This window comes from Uloborus diversus, chromosome 4 (assembly GCF_026930045.1).
Source record: "Uloborus diversus isolate 005 chromosome 4, Udiv.v.3.1, whole genome shotgun sequence".
In the NCBI taxonomy this organism is placed as follows: Eukaryota; Metazoa; Arthropoda; class Arachnida; order Araneae; family Uloboridae; genus Uloborus; species Uloborus diversus.
In genome coordinates, this window is record NC_072734.1 from 143,426,609 (window position 1) to 143,441,910 (window position 15,302).

Genomic DNA, 15,302 nt, shown 5'->3' on the forward strand with positions numbered 1-15,302 from the left:
GGTCAAGGTACAACAGTCTCCCCTGTATTTGGAGGGCATATTGCTAAAATTGAGAATTCTAAAGCTAACCAAAATTGTGTGAGTGAACGAGAGAAATGTTCATCCAAAATGTAGCAAATATAAGATGCATTAAAAAAAACATTTTTTGCTGAACAAGTCACACAAGTGAAGTTCATTTACTAGGTTAGCTTTCATACATTCATTTCTTAACTTTAAGATTTATTCCTTAAAATTAAGGACTGAACCTGTTAATCCGGACTGAACCTTAAGTTTCAGTCCTTATTACTAATTTGTATTATACAACATCTAACGTTAAAGTGTAGTGAATGAAGTCAGAACAGCCGAACTGGCAACAGTAGCGAAATAAAAGGCTGTACTGACGTAGTGGCAGGTATTGACCATCCGTCTCACCCGCCATTGTTCAGTTTTGCATCGGTTGGGTTTCATATAAGACTTGCTCATTGCTTAGGGCGTTGGTTTTTAACTGAGAAAAGGATAATGAATAAAGAAATGATTCATTTAAAATCTATCTAAACAGTTTCTGGCAAAAAAAGAGAGTGCGGAAAATTAAATAGCCACCGTAATCGCCAGATCTCAATCCTCCTGACTTCTTCTTATTCCCACGACTCAAACTGGCTTTGAAAGGAAAAAGATTTGATAATATGACTGATGTCCAACGAAACGGGGCTAGGCTTTTGAACTCCATCCCTAAATAAGGCTTCTTACAAAGTGATCTAGACATTTACAACAAATCTCAGCGGTACAGTATGGGAGGTTACTATTTCAGCAATGTAAATGTTAAAGGATTATTCGCCGAATTTAATATCAGCGGTTGTATGTAAAATATGAAGTAACATTGAGTTCAAATCGCCCCACACGTGACGGTGGAGCTACTCACTACCAGGTTTAGTTCGTAAACTTAAGCAGTTAATCTACTGTTTTTAAGCAAAGAGAACAACACTAATTTCTGAAATCAAAATTATCAAATAACATGAGTTTTCTGAAAAACAAATAAAATCCAATACGAATCTATTTACTATTAGTTTTTTATTTACAGAATGGAATTTGATCCTGTTATTCGCTATACTATGATCAACTTGTTTGTATACGGAATGATCAATTCTTTATCGATTTATGGAACTAGTCAAATTCAAGTGCAAAGACTACTGACAATTCAAAATCTTTCAAGATCTAGAAAGTAAGTACCACTTCAAAATATTATCTAATTCTAAATGCGTATTTTTTTCAGATGTAAATACGTACTTTGTTCTGAAAAGTCAAATTAGGAACAACTTTTTAAAAAACCTCCAGAGACGGGAGCTCTATCCAAAAGCATTATACAAGTATTATTTTTCATTGTTAATACTCCTCTGCTTAATACTTAACACTCCGGGGTCCGTCGTATCTACCACTATTTTGTGGTTTAATCAATTGGATGGGGCCTTGAAGACATTTTTGATTTCTTAATCCAAGAACTCAAACCGAATAATAGCTGATCCAGGACCCCCAGAGGCATCGTTTCACTTGGAGGACTTTGTGATCAAGACATATTTAACGCACCCCAGTAACCATTAACGAACACAGAGGATCTTCGACCGGCTGGAATCGAACATTTGGTTACGAGTTCGATGCCTTACCGATCAGGTCACCACGGCTCCTACTGAGTCAAGTTACACTAACTTACGATAAATTATATTTTATTGCACATACATTTAATTCTACTGCTCTCATTGCCCTCAGGAGCAACCTTTTAGAAATTTTGTTACATATTTCAACACTGTAAAAAATGTGCAAGGTTACCAGTATTAACGGGTGTAACGTTAAACAAATTCCGAAGTGTGTAGTATCATTTAGGGCCGTTCACATGACGTTTTTCTACCTCGCATTTTCTCACTCCGGCTCTGCAAAAACCCGGATCGAAAAATTCCTCATTCACATGTGAAAAGCTGGTTTATCCCAGAGAGCGGATTTACCCAGCATCCTTTGCGCAAATCCTGAATGGAGGAAGTAAACCGTCACAGTTGGCGCAGTGCATTCTGGGTAACAACCCGGCTTTTCTCCTACCCCCAAGCAGGAGGAAAAAAATTCCAGCATTTCCCCAGCAAATAACCGGCTTGCGGTCGAAAGCAGGGTTTTTCCTGGGTCGAAAAGCGTCATGTGAACTCAAATTGTTGGAGGGAACTCTCACTATGGTTTCAGTAGAATTCAAAGTGCGGGCGTAAAGATCCGAATCGATGCAAGGCAGGAAAACTCTTATTAACGAAAAGAAAACTGGCCTTTGTGCCGAGCGGTAAGACTTCTTGCTTTGCGAGACCTGTCTGTGAGATTCGCAGTGTGGGTTTGGACACCATTCAGGTTATTTCATTTCTTAATGCAATGAAACTGTCTTGTTTTTATATTGAAATAACTTAAAAATAATTGGAGTATATATGTTGTAAAAAAGCATAAACTTGGTAAATATTGAATAAACGAATAATTAAAAATGAAATGTAAATCTAAACCCCTAAATCGATTTTTTTTTCTGTTTTAACAAAGTTCAAGTATTGTAACCTACTAATTAATTTTTGTACTTGATATTTAAAACGTAGAGAAAGAAATTATTACTTGCTCAATTTAATATATCTGGATAATTCAAACCATCGAATAGTTAACTTGAAGTATAAATCTACTTACAAATAAAAATGAGTACCCGTTCAAGAAAGTTTCACGAAAGCTTTATTTTTGTTAATGTGTAACCTTTCATGCACTCACAGAAAATACTGTTGTAACTTTAAGTAACTTGAAGTATAAGTCTACTTATAATAAAAATGAGTACTCGTTCAAGAAAGTCAGATGAAAGCTTTATTTTTGCTAATGTGTAACCTTTCATGCACTTACAAAAAATTTTGTTGTAACCTTACGCAGAAATGAGTGAGACGGTACGTTATAGTTACATCACCATGGTGTAACCTTCCACAAGCGATGTGTAACTTTATTACAGTTATATCAGTTAAGTTACCCCAGAGCAGTGGAAACAGTTAAGCTGCCACCGATTTTATTGAGAAAGTTTGCACATTTTTTTACAGTGAAATTATGCTATTTAATGTTGCTTCTTTTGTTTTTCACTTCAAGGATTTAAAAGCTATTTAACGTGTATCGTGTTTTTCTTTTCTCCTTCTAGAGCAATTTATCTCAATATTCCGCTTATGGCAGTCTTTGCAGTACTTAACTGCTTCATAGGTGTTGTACTGTACGCCTATTATGCTAAATGTAACCCCATGACATCTCCAGAAAAACCCATATCTTCGGCAGATCAGGTGATATTAATTTCTTTGTCTTTAAAACAAAATTAATAATACATAGGATATTGACAATTTCACTATCAAATTTTGGATTTGCTACAATTTAATTTTTAACTAATTACAATAAAAGGGATTTTCTTCCCTTGTATGTGCTTGTTTATTGTATTTATTTGTTTCATGCAGTTCATGTTTCTTACTGAAAAAAAGGAGTTTGCTGATCATCTTTTAATACAGAGGTGCCCAATCCATTGCCTGTGGGTCGTATTCAACCCGCAAAGCTAACCCACGTTTGGCCTATTTGGCTAAGTAATGGAATAGCCTGCTTGGATCAGTAATTTGAATCGAATACCGACCAAAACAATCACGAAAGAGTGCTAAATAATTCGGTAGCAACCTCCACTGAGGCACAGCCAATCAAATTACTTCCGCAGTTTTCTACTGCTATTCACTACCACGATAAAAGCAGTAAATGTTCGGAATTACAAATTTTGAGCCACATGTTCAGAATTTGTTTTCTAAAAAACAGATGCATATTTTGCTTAAATAAATAATACACATCAAGTAGAGATAAAATAACTTGGTTTGTAATTTCTTACCTTTTCCGTGTTATCTGAAAAAATATTCAAATTTTATATCTTCCGTAATACATTCACTTTAATATAAAATGCGGCCCTCGTGTAAAAAAAAAAGTTGGACACCACTGTTTCAATTGTTAGCGACATATCCCCATAAGGTTCCGCACATCCGATTAAACTTGGAATTATTATCAATTATCGAGGAAGATACGGATTTTGAATCAGTATAGTACACGTAAACTTACAAATATTATTCGTTTTACTTAATGAATTAAATAGTTGATATTTAGTAAATAATAATTAAATAGTTGTGCAACTCTTATATGATATAAAAGAATGTAACTTTACTTAGTCGTTCACCATTTTCGATCTTCCACGTGACTTAAATCTCACTTTCACCTGGATTACACTGAACATTGCTTCAAACGTACCTTTTTCATAACTATAGTTGGTGCAAACTTAACCTTGCCGCGTCGTAATGCTGTGGTTAGGAACTACATAGTCTTTACAATGCTGCCAGGTTATGTTTGCCCCAAGAAAAGAGAAAAATCTACGAAAACGGAACTAATCTCTTATTTGCGAAAAAAGGAGAGAAGAGGGGGGTCGCACAGTTATTCAAAACAAACACAGACACAATAAATGTAAAAAGCAGTGATATTTATTATTTTTAAGAGTATTTCCCTGTTAAATAAGAGTAACGAAATTAATGGTATCACGGGAATGTCAGTGAAACACCAAGTTTCATTTTTCCAAATTTTTACTAATGGAAATGATGTGCGAAAGAACTTCACACTATAGCAATATGCTTTGTTTTTGTGTGAACATAATTTTTATACATGCTTATTTAAGCTGCATTAGGTATCATTGAAATCCTTGAACATTATTATAGTCGATTCATATCGTATTTTAAAATATTGATTGCAATAATTTTTTTAGAAAGTAACTAAAATAAAAAAATTCTTTGTTAACGAAAGTAGGAACTGACTTTAATGTTTTTTCTTAATATTAATTGTTCTTGTTTACAGTTACTCCCATATTTCATTATGTCTACTCTTAGTAGTCATCCTGGTGTAGCTGGATTGTGTATATCCGGAATATTTAGTGCATCACTAAGTACTGCGTCATCAGCGATCAACTCTCTAAGTGCAGTAACAACAGAAGATTTAATCGTCCCTACCTTCGCTCTAGGGTTTTTTCGGAATTGAAGATAGCTGTTTTTGCCAAAGTTGTCAGTAAGTTGTGAGTAATATCTTTAAAATATGGCATCAATTGATACTTATCTTTACACATCATGGCTCGATAGTCCCTTGGGAGCCCTCTCAACATCTTACATCTAAAAAAAGGCTGCGAACCCATTTAGTAACGTCGCGATATGAGGCAGGTGGAAAGAAAATTTCGCTACGAAATCAATTCAATTGAACTGAATTGAAGAAAATTGAGCACTATTATTTTGAGAACTGACGAGTTGAGAACTCGTTTGTAAAATACATTATTTACGTAAAATAATGCAGACAAATTTCAACACAGTCAAAATAGAATACGTATATATAAACAAGAAGTAAATAACTACCTCCATTCTATCTTTAGAACACAACCGTTTGTGTATGGTGAAAAGAATTTATCATTTCAGAAATATAGGATCGAGCATATCAACTCATACAGAGCCTTCTCCAAATGCGCGCGGTTGACATGCCGGACTCTGTGTTTACTGCATTTATTAACATTATTTTTCAACATGATTTTTTAATTCACTTTGAAATGCGCAGCGATGGGGAATGTGGAGCAAAGTGAAATGGTTAAGATCACTTAATTTTTTCAATATGAATAAAATAAAATTTTGTTCTAAAAGTTACGGTTCTTAAAGAAGGAACATTATATTAAAAGTACAACTTGTACTGGAACATTTTTTTTTTTTTTTTTTGGCAATAACTTTGTACCTCCAAGAAGGTTAAATTTTTTTGCTTTTTTTTTCCATGGAGTGCAAAGTGAAAAAAGAATTTTTTTTTGAATGAACAATTTTTATTTGATTATTAACGGTACCTTTGATCAAATGAATGAGTAAATAAAAGAAGGAATGAATAAGCAAAAAAAAAAAAAAAAAAAAAACGAAAAAATATACAAATAAAAAAATTATTATTTTATTAATATACAAGAAACAATAAATGAGTGAATAAAATAGTGAATGAGTAAGAAAGTAAGTGAATGAATGAATAAATAAGGGAATTCTTAAATGAAAGAATGGATAAATAAATAAGTGCACAAGTGATTTGAAAAACCATTGAATGAGTAAACAAAATGAGCTATTTCACTTTGCTCCATCCACTTTGCCCCGAGACCCTTGAAAAACCGTAAAAATTATTTTAAACACAAATAAACGTAATATTAAATAAATAAATACTGCACCGAATAAAAATAGATCCCAGTTTTATCATCTAATAATAACAACATTTATTTTTGACTTACAACAAATTATTACAGTATGAGAATCAATTTTTGAAAATTGCTTGTATTATCATACTTTTTTCATTTTCAGAGGTAACTTTACCTTAACCGGAATAGACTTACTACATAGCTAAAATATTGCCAGATAGTTGGCCGCGTAAAAGTGGGGTAAATATTTCACCATTTCACTTTACCCAGCTATTTCACTTTGATCTACATTCCCCTTCATAACATTGATCAAAACAACATTATGAAGTTATTGTAAGCATTAAACGCACTGAAAATTGAAAATTCCTTTTTAGGAATTTCGTTTTTTCCGTTCCTGAAAATCCGGTTCTATATATACCATATTTATCATATATTAAAATTAACCAAAAACAGGGAAACTTCAGTAAGTTGAACTTCGATGAGACGAAAACTTCGACAAGCCAGAGTCTTTATTCCCTCTCGTTCAACTGAATGGAGAATTAATGCCATTTAGTTTAAACTTGAACCTGCACTCTTTCGTCCTAGCAATTTTTCGCGCATTACTTGCTGCCCTCCTGTTTGGAATAATCAAACGTAATTATTTTTTTCGCTTTAATGCTTTATCTAGTGTATTACAGTAGAAATCGCTTATAACGAGCCCTGATTTAACGAGAAACTGGAATTAACAAGGAAATCAGAAGTACTTGGTTGGTACAATGCTAAGTCTATGGGAGCATAACTCGTTTTTAACGAGTAAACGTAACTTAATTCGAGCATGAGTTATAATTCCTTTGTGTTTCAAAAAATTGCTTTTGGCTACCAGCTCAGCTTTTTCTTTCTTGGAAAAATTCCTTCAATGCTCCGAAGACAAACGAAAGCCGGGATTATTTTATAGATATTAGAAAATTCTACCATTTGCAGTCGCCAATGTTATCACTTTCGGTGTACACTTCCGATAATATTGTAGCTCAAATTCAAGTTTATTCAGATAAAAAGAATTAAAAGGAGAGAAATCCTTAACGAATTAGCATAAAAGATAATAAGGTGGTTCAATGCAAATTAACCGAAAATAATAATAATAATAATAATAATACATAATAATATTAGCAATAACCTAGTTTGAACTTTAATGAGTTTTTCCACAAATTCGTTTTTTACGAGCACTCGGTTAAACCCAGCAAATATCGCGATCCCTTCGCACTCGCTACAAACGAGTTCAACTATATCCATAACTTAACGAGGAAGAAAATATATTTAATTTTTACATTACCAAAAAAAACAATTTAAAGAGAACGTAAACACGACAATATTCCTCAAGCTGTAACACTTTTTTTATAAATTCTGTTACTTATGTAGTACTATTTTCTTACGCAAAACAACGCTTACATAATACACGTGGAAAACCACAGCTATAAACATCTCTTGACGGAATGCTTAGCAACTACGGTATGGATGTCACTTTAAAGCTTATTTTTAAAATAGTGCATGTTTTTTAAATGTTATATGTTTTTATTATGTCTCAAAAAAGGTAATACTAAGATATTCTTTTCGTGATAAACTTACTTAAAAATTATTATATTTACCTATTACTTTTATTAGACTTAGGTACTAACCGATATGGAACATTTTCAGCTGTTTTTTATGGACTTCTAGGCCTTTCTCTTACTTTTGTGGTCGCAAAGTTTGGAAACTTAATACAGATTGCCTTAACTATAGTTACTTTCATCAATGCACCTATTTGTGGAGTATTTTTCCTCGGAATGATGACACGACGAACAAATGAAAAGGTAAAGTGTTACATTATTTATTTTATAATATCTATTTTAATTTGATTTACTACAATTATAATTTTCCTGCCAAGCCAGCTATTTCTTTTTACTTGAATCGCAGAAATAGTTTTTATATAATATGTTCTCAGTGGAAACGTTTGTCATTTGTTTTTAACAACAATAACTTTCTTAGTATATTGTATATTTCAAATAGATGATCACTTTAATCTACTTCATATTTCAAAAAAAAAAATATTTACTTTATTGGTTTAAAATTATTGAATTTTTTCTTTCTTTGTTTCTGAAGGAGCTGCGTTAGGCCATTTAGCCTTTGGTAGATCTTGTACGATACCCCGATACGGCATCCAGTCTTTCTGTGCCACTATTAAGGCGCAGATATGAGTGGCACGGATAGTTTTGACTCCCAGTTTCCGTCCAGATGGAGACATTTAGACTCTCTTTTAATGCGAAACTGCACAATAGATTTAACTTTGCCGAATACATTCAAAGCCAAACGAGTACTCAAGGGATCTTTTACATGCCGCATAAATGTACGACATTATTTATTTATTTATTTAAACCCCACCAATCACCACTGTACCAACTTTGGTGGCGGTTTAACCGGATGTCGTGATCACTACCACGGCGCAGAAATCCAACGCTGTACCACCACGCCACCCAGCTGACATTATTAATACTTTAAAATTCCCTAAATATCACAATGGCTGGCATGATGAGTTTTTCTTTTCTTTTTCTTTCAGGGTGCAGTTATTGGCTTAATTTGCTCCATCGCTCTAGCATTGTGGATTAGTTTCAGGTCTGCAGCCAATGGCCCACGTCCAAAAACTCTTCCAGTATCCGTAGAAGGATGTAGTTCAAATGGAACTTTGAATGCTAGTTTGTCCTTGTACGATGCTTCTTCGATTTTAGACGGGTATACGACGGAAAGTTGGTCTTTTTCAGATAATACCACTGCTTCATCAACAAAGACGAACGAGTAAGTTTTAGGAACAATGTGTCCTGACATGCTCCTTGTTAAATAAGATTTCAAAGAATATTTAATTTTACTATTTTCATCAAAAGGTATTCTGTGTTTGAAAAAGGACATTAACAGAATTAAAGAACAAATAAATCGTCGCTTAAAAGACGAATGGGCGTACCTCAATTTTAAGCATTTTGCAGAAAACCGATTTAAAGTTTCCAGTTTACGGTATCGCTATAGAACCGCAACCAGTGTGAGGGACTGTAAATTTTTTACCATTTATTGTAGAGGTGCTCCCATTGAACACATTACAAAATTGACTTTGGACGTTTCTGTGGTGGTCATAACTCATTTTTCGATTTTTTTGAGCTACGCCCATTCGTCTTTTTAGCGACGAAATAAGCTTTATAAATTAAAATTCATTTGCTTACATTTTATCAGTTTGCACTTAATCTCCAGCATCGTAAGAAACTTTTTTCCTAGTTATGTTCTGATTTTTAAATGAAGTAAAACCCTCAAAATGAGCCCAACTGTATTTTTTTCATTATAAGTTTTTAATGTTAGCATGTTTTTTCTCCTCCTCTGCGGTGTAAAATGTTTCATTACTTCTGCATAATAATGGTATTTACAATTTTCTCCCTCCACCCCGCTCTTTAATATACCAAAAGATAAGTTTAAAATTAAAAAAACAGGGTGGATGCAAATGTCGTGTCCGCAAAAAGTAGGTGAAACCAGTGTAATTTATTCTTTATTTTGAGCAAAATGGTGTCTTACATTAGAAGACGCGTCTTAATTGTCGAAATTTGTAATATTAGTATCTGAGTCACTTCACAGCATTTTGACAATTATGTAGAGTCCTTAACATTTTTTTTTTTTGGCCATATAACTCTTTAATTTTTTGGTTTGATTAGCACATTATTTTCTTTTGAGTTTGCCACACCAACACACGAACTCAAATTAAAATACTATGCTAATCAAAAAGTAAATTAAATAGTTAATGCTAAAAGAGTGTCATGTTACGGACTTTACATTTGTACAAAACACTGTGAAATGGACCATCCGCAAAACAGTCTTTCATGAATCGATTCGAAAGAAACTCGCGATTTTAAAGATGTTTTCTTCACTCAAAGGCTACAATATAATACATCATTGTTCATTTTATAAGTTTCATTTAGATTCTATAGTTGCAATTTTAAATCACAGACGCCATTTTTTTAAACTTAATTTTATTTATACATTTGAAAGTGTATCTTTCTATACTTAAATTATTTTACTGGTATTGGAAAAAATCGAAAAATGTGCATTTAAGAAGAGAATGAGTCTTTAATTAAGCTCTAGCAACGTACTTTTGAGTTAAACGGCGTGTGTCATTTAATTGATGTACAGAAAGTAGAGTGTTGCTCACATCAGATTTGTTCTGTATAAATTTCAAGTTCTTTCAAATGATATTTTAAAAGATATTTGAATAAAATATGGAAGAAAGTGTACCATTTCTTCTTAATATGACATTGAAGACACTTATAATAGTTTCTTGTTATACACAAGGGTGATTCATAAAAAAATGGTAAGGTTTCAACCGCATTTTTCTAAAAGTAAAAAAGGTAGAAGAACCAATTTTTTTTTTCGTTTAGAGTATTTTTTAATCACAAAAAACTTCGTACGCAATGATACGAACATTGGTTGCTCTTCAAGTGCTTTAAAAGGTTTCAGTACTTTAATGGTAAAGTTTAAATGCTTTAAGGCAAAAAGAGGCATGGGTTTTCTCCACAAGCCTTCCTTAGACTTGCTTTTCTCTTCCAAACTTAAAATTAATGCTACAATCTATAAAAAATGCTTTAGTATTGCTGCTGCTAGTGCTACTAAAAATAAATCATGGAGGGTTCAACGTGTTGAAAGCTGACTGTCTCGGACTCTCCTCGTGCTACTGCTGAGGCTGAGTTTAGACCATTGACAAACGTGACTACCTTTGAGTGCTTATCTTTTTCGTTTTTTTTTTTCTTTCCTTTATCTGACTCTTTCACATTTGTTTTGTGTGTTTCTGGATGGTTAATGGACGCTGTCCATCTAGACGTGTACTTTGCACTTAGAAATTTGATCTGCATTTTGAAGAAGTAGTGGTTAACTCGTTATCTAAGATCTGATAGTTAATGGCCAGGCATTTCATAAATGCAGTAAACTGCCGATTATCCGTGGAAAAGGGTGGCATGGTAACCGCGGATAAGCGAAAACCGCGAATAATAAGTAAAACACGATACTTAGTGTATTCAATAGCCTAAAAATATTAAGATCCCTTTCGAACAAGTTCAAGTTATTACTAAAAACATCGCTACATTTCATTTACTAATATTAAATATGAAAAAGGAATGTATAAAACCTAAAATCGAACAATAACTCAATCATAAGTTTAAAAAACAAAAACAAAAATGTGAAAAGACCCGCGGATAATCCAAGCCGCGGAAAATCCTACCGCAGATAATCGGGAGCTTACAGTAAGTCATTCAACTAGCCTGTAATATTTTCGTTTACTGGTTCTTCTACAATCCACACCCACATAAAATTCCTTATCGTTGATTAAAGACGCTGGGAAGTTTTCGTGCATTGTGTACATAAATAATGAGCTGCGTTTTAGTATTGTATTTAGTTTATTCAGTGAACCGCTTATAGTTTTGCTTCATGTACTTTTTTTACCTGCACAAAACTCCCGCAAGTATACAGGTGCTTGTTTCTTGTAGCGCACAAACTTTGTTTCATTTTGTTTCATTCATTTCAGTGACGTCTTTTACCTGTATAGAATTTCTTATGTGTGGTTTGGAGCTCTTGGATTCTTTTCATGTATAGTAATAGGCTACTTATCCAGCATTTTTTTCAACTGCATCTTTCCGAGTAAGTATAAGGATAAACTGTTTTATAAATTAATCAAACTCTATACTAATTGTAAAATCAAAAAACTCATATTCATTAAACATTAAACAATATACTTTAGGCAGCCGAGGGAAGGTAAATCGCAGTATCTGCAGAAAATAGGTTTTAAATGAAGAAACACGTTTTGGATTCCCTACTGACAATGGGATGGAGTTTGACCTTTTTTTTTTGTGCTTTATTTTCTTCGAAAACCAAATAAGCAAGCTTATACAGTAAATTAAAAGTACAATAGTTGACAAAAATGCACAAAAAAAAAAAGAAGAAAAAAGAAAGAAAGAAAAACGAAAAATTCTCACTTGCTGCGCTTGACCTTCCCATGCAGTATACTCTAAAACACGTTTGACAACATCGAACGAACTAAATGCAGCAATTTAAGGGGGTCCGGGACACATTTTGAAAATTTTTTTATTATGTACTTTAGAGTTTTGAAATTTTTTGAACTGATTCATCATTTATTTAATAAGCAAAATCATAACATAAATATGAAAAAAAATTATTTTTTTATTTAAATTTAATTAGTTTTTTTCAAAAAAATGGGGTTGCTTTAAATTGCTATAACTCAAAATATTGTTGGTCAATTTTCAATTTTTTTTCAAAACAGTATGCACAAATATATAAGCTTTAATTTTTATTCGGCGATTTTAAAAATATTGATTCAATAAAAAATAAAAAATATTTGAAGAAAAATTTCGAAAAATTCGAAGATACTTTTTTTTAAAAAAAATCATAATTTTTGAAGTAAACGTTTTTTTCAAATTCGCTGAATAAAAATTAAAGTAAATTGCTTGAAAAAGATATGCTCCAAGTTTCATTACTTTATCTCTATCGGTTCCTGACTTATAAGAGTTTGAATGCAAGAAATCGGGAAAAATTGCATCATGGAGAAAAACGCGTTTAAAGTTTTAAAGTTATGTACACATTCGTTAGATGCATGCAACAAAAATAACTATAACTTTCGTTCTATTTAAGGTAGAAACAAGATTCAAACGTCCTCTTAAGCAGAATAAAACGGAGCAATTTTTCAAATTATAAAAAAAAATTGCAAAATTTGAGGATTTTTGTGTCCCGGACCCCCTTAAAGAAAATAAATGACTGCAACCAAGGTGGTTCTTTTTAACAGATTTGCAACAAAAATTCTACAGAAAAATTTGCCGTAATAGGCAGTAGAGTTACGGTGGAGAGAAGAAAGAAATAACCTTTTACAAAAACTTATAAACTTAACTATTTGTTTAATTAAAATTACGAGAAAATTTTTAAAAAAATCAGTGGTTTTGAAACAGCATAAATGTTCAACAATAGAATTTTATAAAACAATAAATGCATATCATTTCAATTTCATGCTTATTTACAGTGAAATAAGTTTGTAATGTTGAATAGTTTGGAAACAACTTTCATTTGCAATTTTCAATTTCAGAAAAACACTTTATGTTCTAATCTTATAAATTTATAGGACTTAAAAATTGGTTTTCGAAAGAAAAAAAAAAGAAGAAGCATAATATTTTTTCTTTAAAAATATTACATAAAATACAAAAACTTACGCCAAAGGCTCTCCCTTTTCTCTAAACCCTATAGGAAAACTATCAAGGGAGTGATAGTATAAGTAGTTTTTCTTGAAAAGATAATAGCATTGCCATTTATATCGACACTATATTGCGCATGTGCTTAGTAATAATTTTGTAAAATTTGTAAGTATAAATTTATATAACCTTTCATTCGTTTTTTTCTCTGTTTTCAGCTAATAAAAAAGTTATATCTGAAGATTTATTAAGCCCTGTCTTAAAGCTTCTCGAAAGAAAACGTTATAGGAAAGAAAAAGAAAGTTTTGAAATGTAATTAACAACTGAAATACGAAAATAAAATAAATTTTTTGTACTCACTTACAACGTTCACGAAAAATAGCGCAATTTTTAGCCTGCTTTCCCAGTAAAAGTCAGAAAAAGGAGAAAAAAGCATGAAAGAAGGCTTAATGCATCTTAAAAATGTCGCGAAAAACAAAAAAAATCAAAAATGAATAAAATAATCAAATAAATATCGAAAAATTAAAAATTGGAAAGTAGGGTATTGAGATGGGGAAAAATGTCTGTCGGTCTGTCTGTCGGTCCGTCGGTCTGTCGGTCTGTCTGTCTGTCCCCCCTCCCTAATAACTTTTGAATGAATAGTCCGATTCGAACAAACTTTTTTTTGTTTGAAAGATCTCGGCGAGAACACCTCATTCCCATATTTTAGTTTTGATTTGAACTATTTTTTGTTCAATTTTGAACAGTTCGAAAAAACTTAACATTAGCGCCTACGGGGAAACTGAAAGTCAATGTAGATTCCGTACTTCAAGGCGGATTTATTTCAAAAAATTTTGTTGGAAATAGCTCCTGACGTCAAACTCCAGACTCCGACTCCAAGAATTTAAAGGCATCTGACTCCGACTCCGACTCCTGTGCCCGATAATTAATCGGACTCCGACTCCCCGACTTCGACTCCGACTTCGTAGCTTTGGCAAAAATTTATACATGGAGGACAAATGACTGACTCCGATTCTTGGATATTCGTCTCCAACTCCTTTATCCCGAAATGAGATCGACTCCGACTCCGACTCCACAGCTATATTTTTAACTGTGAAATAATTATTGTTGATATGATTTGTTTTTATTTTCACGCTAAAGTTTTAATTTAGGTATTCAGTTTTCGGCGAATAAACTCGAAGTCATTTATGCTTCTACATAACGATTTGCGCAGACGATTTTTTTTTTTTTTTTTTGACAATGAAAAGTTATTCTTTAAGTTGACATTTTATTGTTTTTATTTATTTTGGTAAGTGCATTAATTCATTTAAAAAATTATTTTTGGCAACAGGGGAAAAAAAACGATTTTTTTTTATATGATGTATTTATTTTAATAAGCTTATTAATTTTAATTATTATTTTTTCGTTTTGAAAGCTGTTAAAGAATTTTTTAAGGGAAAAAAGTGTATTAGCTGCTTTGTTTAAAAGGTGCTGCTTTTTTTTTTTTTTTTTTGAGCAATCACGAATGCTTATTGCTTTTATTTGACTGTTTTTGGCGTGCTATCATTTTATTTTCCCACCGCCACCCTCCGCACCATCACCGTCGACCGGCTCCTCACGATGCTGCTCCTATAGCGAAAGCCGTCTCCAGGTTGCATCCATGTCCTACACACACGCGCATACATACACAACTACACACGCACGCACGCACTCACACGCACACACACACACAAACACATACACACAACTACCCACACATTCATACCTGCACACAGACACAAACACACATGCCTACACACACATACCCCCCACACACAAACACACACGCCTACATACACACACTCGTGATTGCGAAAAACATAATTTGA

At 32.7% G+C, this 15,302-nt stretch overlaps 1 protein-coding gene across 1 annotated transcript in view; it reads left to right on the top strand.

Moving 5' to 3' along the window:
- The window catches only part of LOC129221098 (putative sodium-dependent multivitamin transporter), a gene marked incomplete in the record, with an annotated part of 32,421 nt that extends 18,521 nt beyond the window's left edge, over positions 1-13,900 (top strand). Inside the window, 5 exon segments of the mRNA XM_054855544.1 lie at positions 5,048-5,088; positions 7,865-8,052; positions 8,796-9,031; positions 11,787-11,899; positions 13,674-13,900. Coding sequence (XP_054711519.1) covers positions 5,048-5,088; positions 7,865-8,052; positions 8,796-9,031; positions 11,787-11,899; positions 13,674-13,771 — 676 coding nt within the window.
- Positions 13,901-15,302: the final 1,402 nt, after the last annotated feature.